The sequence below is a fragment of the Hordeum vulgare genome, chromosome 4H (genome assembly GCF_904849725.1).
Source record: "Hordeum vulgare subsp. vulgare chromosome 4H, MorexV3_pseudomolecules_assembly, whole genome shotgun sequence".
In the NCBI taxonomy this organism is placed as follows: Eukaryota; Viridiplantae; Streptophyta; class Magnoliopsida; order Poales; family Poaceae; genus Hordeum; species Hordeum vulgare.
The window spans coordinates 507,028,662-507,038,629 of record NC_058521.1 but is presented as its reverse complement, the minus strand read 5'-3'; the positions used below and the strand labels follow the sequence as shown (position 1 = coordinate 507,038,629).

Sequence of the window (9,968 nt, the reverse complement as noted above, 5' to 3'; positions counted from 1 at the left end):
TTTTGATCTTGGGAAATCGTGTAAAATGTATTCCTATTTATCGTGTACCCTTGGTAAGTTAATATAGTCGAAGATGGTCCCCTGGCCAACGAGTACAACTCATTAGAAACAGTGCTATCACCCATGAGCCATTTTTGCAACCAACTGCCGAAAGTCCTGATGTGTTCATATGTAGTCCAGTCGTCACACTCCTCCGGGTGTTTGGAGCGCAGAATATTCTTGTGTACTTCGTCATACGGGATCACCAAGGTAGAATTCTGTAGAATTGTGTAGTGTGCTTGAGACCAAGAATGTCCGTCCCTACATATTATTGAGTCCGCTCCTAGCGTGCCTTTTCCAATCAGTCTCCCCTCATACCGAGATTAAGGGAGACCAATCTTCTTAAGGTCAGGAATGAAGTCGACACAAAACACAATTACATCCTCTGTTTGATGGACCATGGAGATGCTTCTTTCTGCCCTAGCACGGTTACGAACATATTTCTTTAAGACTCCCATGAACCTCTCAAAGGGGAACATATTGTGTAGAAATAGAGGGCCCCCAACGACAATCTCGTCGACTAGATGAACTAGGACGTGCGTCATGATATTGAAGAAGGATGGTGGTAACACCAACACGAAACTAACAAGACATTGCATCAAATCACCCCTTAACCTTGGAAGGATTTCTGGATCGATCACCTTGTGAGATATTGCACTAAGGAATGCACATAGCTTCACAATGGCTAATCGAGCGTTTTCCGGTAGAAGCCCCCTCAATGCAACCGTAAGCAGTTGCGTCATAATCACGTGGCAGTCCTGAGACTTTAGGTTCTGGAACTTTTTCTCTGCCATGTTTATTATTCCCTTTATATTTGACAAGAAGCCAGACGGCCTTCATACTCAGCAGGCATTCAAAGAAGATTTCCTTCTCTTCTTTGGTAAGAGCGTAGCTGGCAGGACCTTCATACTGCTTTGGATGCATGCCGTCTTTTTCATGCACACGTTGATGTTCCTCCCGTGCCTCCGATGTATCTTTTGTCTGCCCATACACTCCCAAGAAGCCTAGCAGGTTCACTCAAAGATTCTTCGTCACGTGCATCACGTCAATTGCAGAGCGGACCTCTAGGTCTTTCCAATAGGGTAGGTCCCAAAATATAGATTACTTCTTCCACATGGGTGCGTGTCCCGCATCGTCAGTCGGAACAGATAGTCCGCGAGGACCCTTTACAAAGATTACTTGTAAATCATTGACCATATCAAGTATGTGATCACCAATACGGAGGGCGGGCTTCTTCCGGTGATCTGTCTCACCTTTGAAATGCTTTCCTTTCTTTCTGCTATGGAAGAAATCGACGATGCCCCAGGTACACATTCTTCCTGCATTTGTCCAAATATATATTGTCGGTGTCAACTAAATAGTGTGTGCATGCATGGTATGCCTTGTTTGTTTGTCCTGAAAGGTTAGTAAAAGCAGGCCAATCATTGATGGTTACAAACAGCAACGCATGTAGGTCAAATTCCTCCTGTTCATTCTCATCCCACACACGTACACCTCTTCCATTCCATAGTTGTAAGAGTTCATCAACTAATTGCCTTAGGTACACATCAATGTCATTGCCAGGTTGCCTAGGGCCTTGGATGAGCATTGGCATCATAATGAACTTCCGCTGCATGCACAACCAAGGAGGAAGGTTATACATACATAGAGTCACATGCCATGTGCTATGATTGCTGCTCTGCTCCCCAAAAGGATTAACACCGTCTGCACTTCAACCAAACCATACGTTCCTCGGGTCAGCTGTAAACTCGCTCCACTTTCTCTCGATCTTTCTTCACTGCGACCCGTGATCGGGTGCTCTCAACTTCCCGTCTTTCTTACGGTCTTTTATGTGCCATTGCATCAACTCGGCATGCCTTTTGTTTCTGAACAGACGTTTCAACCGTGGTATTATAGGAGCATACCACATCACCTTGGCAGGAACCCTCTTCACGGTGCGTTGGCCATCAACATCACCAGGGTCATCTCTTCTGATCTTATACCGCAATGCACCGCATACCGAGCATGAGTTCAGATCCTCGTAGGCACCGCGGTAGAGGATGCATTCATTAGGATATGCATGTATCTTCTGCACCTCCAATCCCAGAGGGCATAGAACCTTCTTTGCTTCGTACGTACTGTCGAGCAATTCGTTATACTTTGCAAGCTTCTTCTTCATTATTTTTAGGAACGAACTAAATCCCTTGTCAGATACACCATTGTCTGCCTTCCATTGTAGCAATTCCAGTGTGGTATCGAGCTTTTTGTTGTCATCTTCGCAATTTGGGTACGAACCTTTTTTGTGATCCTCAACTTCTCCCTTTCACTTTCGCATTCTCTCTGTGCATCAACAACAACCCGGCGAAGATCATCATCGGGCACATCGTCTGGTTCCTCCTGATCTTTAGCGTCCCCCATTGCAGCATCACCGTATTCAGGGGGCGGGTAGTTTTCATCATCCTCTTCTTCTTCATTGTCTTCAATCATAACCCCTCTTTCTCCGTGCTTGGTCCAAACATTATAATGTGGCATAAAACACTTCTGAAGCAGGTGGAAGTGAAGGGTTTTATAGTTGGAGAAAGCCCTCATATTCCCACAGATAGTACATGGACAATGCATAAAACCATTCTTCTTGTTTTCCTCAGCCGCTTCGAGAAAATTATGCAGGCCGTTAATATACTCGGTGGTGCGTTGGTCACTATACATCCATTGCTGGTTCATCTGCGTGCGTTATATAATAAAGTGTATTAAAACCATTACAGCATATCATGAAAAGAGAAGTGACCAAATTAATAGAGATTCATCATCACATTAAAGCTAAAGTACAGTAGTGACCAAAATAAATACATAACGTTCATACATAGTTCTCATTATTGAACAACATATAGCTCTCCAGAGCATCTAATTAAAACATACATTGAAACTATAAAATTTAAATGCAACAACAAATGCGATCATAACTGCAACTAAGGTACCAATTGATATAATGGCACAATGATACCATGCCTCAATATGAATGGCATATTTTCTAATCTTTCTAATCTTCAAGCGCATTGCATCCATCTTGATCTTGTGATCGTCGACAACATCGGCAACATGCAACTCCAATTTCATCTTCTCCTCTTCAATTCTTTGTAAAAAAAATTCAAGTAATTTTTTTCTTTTTCAACCAAAGTTAACTTTTTGACAAGAATTTCTATATCGGTTGGAATTTCCAGTTCACATACCTTCTAGATTAAACATCTATGTCACGTTGGTTGGCATAATTGTCATAAACACTAAATAAAACAAATATTTATAAAAGATAATATATACCACATCCGAAACATAGACCGTATGAGGGCCGACGGAGGCAGATATCAAAACTATCGTACTATATAATAACAAAAATAATAAAAATAAGAAAATTACACAAGTATCTATCTAAATCATACAAGTAAGAACTTTTTTTTAGAAAGAAGATAAAAAGAATAGGATAACCATGGTGGTGCCGGCGCTGAGATGGGCACGGGCGATCGACGGCGGTGAGGACAGGGACGGAATAGGACGGACCACCAAACCTAGACAAATCTTGAGAAAAATGGAGCTTGGACAAGGAGCTTCGAGAGGAGAAAGCTTAAATGTGGCTCGCGCATTTCATCGAACACCTCATATGCATAGGAGGTGAGCTAGAGCACCACAAAGCTCTACCACGGCCGGCCAAAAAATCAAAGCAGTGCATTGCTCTGTTCGCGGCAGGGGGTATGTATAGGCCAACCATTGGTTCCGGTTTGTGACTGAAACCGAGGCTAAAGGACACCCGTTGCTCCCGGATCCAACCACAAACCTGCACCAATGCTTGTGGGCTAGGAGCGAGGCCCATTGGTCCCGGTTCGTGTCTGAAACCGGGACCAAAGGGTTCAGACGAACCGGGACCAATGATCCACAAGACCGGACCGGCGCCTTGGCCTCACGAACCGGGACCGGGACTAATAGGATTTCAGGCTAGACCAAAGGCCTCTTTTCTACTGGTGCCGGCCAGTTCCGCGGCAGAGGACGCGACCGTTTAATTCGTTGCATGTCTACGATTCCTTTTTTTTTTATCGTCAAATTAATTCGTCTCGCCTTCCTCTCGGGCGCCGACTGCACGGACCTGCTGCTATCGAGATAGGACGAGGAGGTTAGCCACGAGGGTATCTGAGACTGGGAGACGAACCACGCGTAGCAGCAGAGCACTAGCTCATGGCCCGCGCATTCCATGCAACCGAGAGTCCAGGTCCTGCGCCCCAACACGCTACGCCTGGAGGAGTCGCCACCGCTATCTTTCCAGACCAGGTGCGAGAGATCGTAGGGGGCCTAACGAGCTGAAGTATTGGATCCGGGTATATAAGACTTGGACGGATATCATCATTAGTGCAAGTGGAGATGTATAGGCGGCGGAACGGCGGTGCTGGACGTCCGTGTTCATTACACGGATGGATCCTTGCTAGGCGTTTGGTGTACCTAATTCGGACTTAGGCGGTGCCCACATGGTGTGTTAATAAAGCACACCGGCAACCTGCCCACGGACCCAAACACAGCACACACAGGCAGTGGGGAAAAGAGATGAGATGGGGAGGATGAGGAAGGAAGGAGTGAAGAGAGGGGCATGGACTAGCAAGGAGGACGAAACCTTGGCTTCCTACGTCAAGGCGCATGGCGAAGGCAGATGGAACGAAGTCCCCCTAAGAGCTGGTTAGTCCCTAGCTATGTAATCAGAGTCAGCCTGGACAATGAAGCTAAACGTAATTTACAGGTCTTCGGCGGTGCGGCAAGAGCTGTCGGCTGCGTTGGCTGAACTACCTTCGGCCTAACGTCAAACGGGGAAATATATCCAACGATGAGGAGGAGATCATCGTCAGGCTCCACGCCCTCCTTGGCAACAGGTGGTCCATCATCGCTGGCAGGTTGCCTGGTCGAAGAGATAACGAAATCAAGAACTACTGGAACAGCACCCTTAGCCGGAAGGTGCTTCCCGCACCACATTCCGCCACGAGGATGGTAGCCACGCCCGACACCTCCGCCGGCTCTGGATGTTACACAGAGACGTCGGCAGCGCTGTCTAACTGTGGACCTCGTACAGAGGCGTCGGCAGCGCTGCCGGCCGCGCTGTGGGCGCCAAAGCCTGTGAGGTACACGGGGCTCCCCTTCTTTGGCCGGGATAAGTCACTGCGGTCGCCTGTTGCGGAGACGCGAACCGTGGCCAACGGGGATAACTGCAGCCGCAGCAGCTCCGTAACATCGGAGTTCCCGGCTATACCGCCCTCGTTAGACGGTGGCGACTGGATGGACGAAGTGAGAGCCTTGGAATCGTTTCTCGAATCCGACGAAGACTGGGTAAACTCTGTGGACATGCCGCTATAACTCTCACACATCATCGAGTAGTACTACCAGTATAATAACCGTACATGCACCTATAATGTAAGGAATAAAACGACGTCAGTAGCACTAACCATCATTAAGGTTAATCAGGTGCGTTTAAAGTGCAGTAGAGACGCAAACGTGCGTAGATGATGGTTAATAGTATAGCCAGCTGCTCGCTATAAACCATTGCCATGTTATATATAGACCATTCTATAGTCGATATGTACAATTGTTCATTACAAAAGTGTAATATTTTTTATTATACGACACACCTTTCGTACTCATAAAATGCCTACGAGCACGTATTAGCGTTGGCTCTTAGCTAAGAGTCTGCTTACCTTTTTTCTCCTCTTCTTTTTTCTTCAACTAAATAAAAAATATTAGTTTATTTCTTATAGTTAGTTGACTCAGCTCTATTATACTTGCTCGTGCAGAAGTGGACGCCTCGTCGAAGATGCCCTAAATCCTTGTATGGAGACGCTTTGCCGAGAATCAATAAATGCTTGATTCAAAGCAATCACTTCAATTACTTCTGTTGTTCACCGATATAAGATATTTACTCCCGCTGTCACAGTTTAGATGACATAGTTAAATTTACGTACATTTTTATAATAGACAAGGTTTAGGACGCATTGCATTTACTCATAACAGCTAATTAGTACTCCGTTGTATTATTTTTATACTTATGTATAGTGTGGATGCTATCTTTCAGTCCATCTCACAACTAATTAATAACCACCTAGGTTCCTAAGAATTTTCAAGTACATCTTATAACCGGTGATGAAGGAAGTAATATTTCTCTGAACTGATAATACCCAGTGTTTTGCTGCGGGAATTTGTAACAGGGTGAGTATTTATTCCAACTAAAAATATGAGAAATAGGACTAAAGATACATATTGCCGATTGAAACTAGGCACTGTATTAATTAGGATACTGTACTATTATATACTCCCTTCATTCTAAATTACTTGTTGTCAAAATGGAAAAAACAATTATCTAAAACCAAAATATATCTACATACATCCATTTCGTCACAAATAACTCCGGACGGAGTGAATAGTTTAAAAAGTATTTACTCAACCTAAATAGCAAAATATTGTTTATAAATTTCTTTGCAATTGTCTAGATTGGTGCTTTCTTCTTTTAATAACTACGTGGACATGAAGGCGTCTTGCTTCATGTATTCGAGGATGTATTTTTATTGCCTTGTTGGATGATCCTTATAAGCTTTGTGGAGTTGTCTTCACCTGCTAAAGGAATTAGGCATTGTGGATGACTCTCTCTTCCCCCTTTCTCTCGGTCCCCTCCACCTCCCCTTTCCCACACCACGCTCCTCTCGGACGTGCCCTCCCATTACGGTGCCAGCGCTTAGTCCCCCCCTATTCCTTCCCCTCCTCCCTTCCTTCCGTAAACCAGTTGCTACCTCCTCCTACCCCTCCCCCTCACCCACCTTGCAATCGCTTTTGGACGTCGTCTTCAGATCCATTCGAGGATGAGGATGAGGACAATGAACATGGTGCCTGCTCCCCTCGACAGTCGTCCCCTAGCCCGGTGGCCGTCGTGGCCGTAAGTTTGCCATGGGCACTCGGGGTTGTGCGTCGTGGTCGTCGGTTGACACCTCGGTTTCTTCCTCTGTCGGGTGCACACACTTCATGCCCCGCTGGCAAAAATCAGGTAAATTTATGCCCCTCATCTTGGTGCTGGTCTTTTGAGGCCCTACCTTGTCTCCCATCATTAGTACAGAAAAGCATAGATATGGCATGGAAAAAACGATCCTGCTGGCGTAAAGACCCAATGCTATCAATATGACTTCATTGTTAAGAAATAGTGATGGCGTTGTCGCCACGTCAGCACTATTCTAGGTGTTGATGGTGTGGGACGTGGCTAATGATGACCCACAAGTATAGAGATCAATCGTAGTCCTTTCGATAAGTAAGAGTGTTGAACCCAACAAAAAGAAGAAGGAAATGACAAGAAGTTTTCAACAAGGTAATTTGTGCAAGCACTAAAAAAGTGGTAACAAGTTGTTTGATACCAAGATAACTGTAACAAGTAACGAGTAGCAATAGTAACAATAAGTGCAGAAAGGTAGTCCAATCCTTTTGTGGCAAAGGGTGGGCCGGAACGGTTTCTTATAATAATAAAAGCGTTCTTGAGGGCACATGGGAATTTCATCTAGTCACTTTCGTCATGTCAGGTCAATTCGCGTTCTGTACTTTGATAATTTGATATGTGGGTGGACCTGTGCTTGGGTGTTGTTCTTACTTGAAAAAGCCTCCCACTTATGGTTAACCCTCCCGCAAGCATCCGAAACTACGAGAAAAGTATTAAGAATAACTTCTAACCATAGCATTAAACATAGGGATCCAAATCAACCCACTAGTAGAAAACAGGGCTACCGTTCGGCCCTGGCCAGCCCATTAGTCCCGGTTCTTCAAGAACCGGGACCAATGGGGGGTATTAGACCCAGTTCGTGAGCCCAGGGGGCCGGCCGGGGCCTCGTGGACATTGGTCCCGGTTCGTGTGGAACCATTTGTCCCGGTTCGAGCCACGAACCGGGACCAATGGTCCTCGCTGCTAGCCCACAACCTTTAGTCCTGGTTCATGCCATGAACCGGGACAAATAACTTGCCTACATATATACCCACCGCCACGGCAGAGCACTCCACAGTGCTCTGTTTTTGTCGAGCGGGCGAATGGAGGGCATTTGGGTGCTCTAGTTCACCTCCTATAAACATGAGGTGTTCGATGAAATGCCCGAGCCACACTAGTTAAGCTTTCTCCTCTCGAAACTCGACCTCCGAGCTCCATTTTCAACGAGACTTGTCTAGATTTAGCGGTCCGTCACGCCCCGTCTTCACCGTCGTCGATCTCCTCGCCGGCACCACCGTGGTGAGCCTCTTGTTCTTATCTTCTTTCTGAAAGAAAAAAAATTCTGACTTCAGATAGATACTTGTCTAATTTTCTTATTTTATTCTTCCTTGTTATTATATAGTGCGATGGTTTTGGTATCCGCCCCCGTCAGCCCTCGTCCTGTCTATGATTCAGATGCGGTATATATTATCTTTTCATAACTATTTGGTTCATTTATTTGTTATGACAATTATGATGACCAACATGAAATATATTTTCAATCTAGGAGGTATGTGAACTGGAAATTCCAACCCACCTAGAAATGCTTCTCAAGAAGTTAACTTTGGTTGAAAAAGAAAACAAATGCTTGAAAATTGAAAATAATTGAGGATAAGAATATGGAAATGGAGTTGCATGTTGCCGAGGTCATTGACGATCGCAAGATGAATATCGATGCGATGCGGTTGAAGATGGATGCAATGTGCTCGAAGATGGATGAAATGCGCTTGAAGATTAGGAATATTAGAAAATATGCCATTGATAAAGAGGCTTGGTATCATTATGCTGTTGGGTCAATTGTTATCTTACTTGCGATTTTGATCGCGTTTGTTGTTGCATTTAAATGTTTTACATAGTTGTATGTTGTTTTATGAGAGAACTTTATGTATTTATTTTTCAATAATAACATTTGATCACTATTGTGCTTTGGTTTTAATGTGATGATGAACTTGTATTAATTCGGTCATTTCTCTATTCATTTTGTTCTGCAATGGTTTTTTGATATATACTTAATTTCATAATAGAGATGAACTACCAATGGATGTACGGTGAGCGACGCACTTTGGAGTACATTACGAACCGGGACTAATGCCCGAGTCGAAAAGGGTTGTAAATTGATGATGTGGCTTTGAATGGTGCATTTTGAACACAGAAAAACTATGGAGTTCAAAAAAATGAAATCCCTTTCTAACAAACGAGTTTTCGTATGAAACTCTGATACTTCGAAAGAGATTGTCCGTTTTGTACACGAAGTGCATCTAGTTTTTGCCGTAACACTCTCAACTTTCTCGCACATGCTATGTGGGTGAAATGATGATACCATGCCAACTTGGAACCTTTTCAGAGTTCATTTCAAATGCTTTTCATTTTCATGGTCTTATAGCTCAAAATAATCAGTAAATGCATGAAAAATAACAAATGAAGTTAGAAAGGGTTGTAAATTGATGATGTGGCTTTGAATGGTGCATTTTGAACACAGAAAAACTATGGAGTTCAAATAAGTTCAAAAAATGAAATCCCTTTGTAACAAACGAGTTTCCGTATGAAACCCTGATACATCGAAAGAGATTGTCCATTTTGTACACGAAGTGCATCCAGTTTTTGCCGTAACCCTCTCAACTTTCTCGCACATGCTATGTGGGTGAAATGATGATACCATGCCAACTTGGAACCTTTTCAGAGTTCATTTCAAATGCTTTTCAATTTCATGGTCTTATAGCTCATAATAATCAGTAAATGCATGAAAAATAACAAATGAAGTCAGAAAGGGTTGTTAGTTGATGATGTGGCTTTGAATGGTGTATTTTGAACATAGAAAAACTATGGAGTTCAAATAAGTTAAAAAAATGAAATCCCTTCGTAACAAACGAGTTTCCGTATGAAACCCTAATACTTCGAAAGAGATTGCCCGTTTTGTACACGAAGTGCATCCAGT

General features: G+C 43.9%; 1 protein-coding gene across 1 annotated transcript; it reads left to right on the top strand.

Moving 5' to 3' along the window:
* The first annotated feature begins 4,585 nt into the window (after positions 1-4,585).
* LOC123446714 (transcription factor MYB114-like) lies at positions 4,586-5,536 on the top strand. Its single transcript, XM_045123271.1, has 2 exons — positions 4,586-4,731; positions 4,793-5,536. The coding sequence occupies exons 1-2, from the start codon at positions 4,608-4,610 to the stop codon at positions 5,398-5,400; spliced, it is 732 nt and encodes a 243-aa protein (XP_044979206.1). The 5' UTR covers positions 4,586-4,607; the 3' UTR covers positions 5,401-5,536.
* Positions 5,537-9,968: the final 4,432 nt, after the last annotated feature.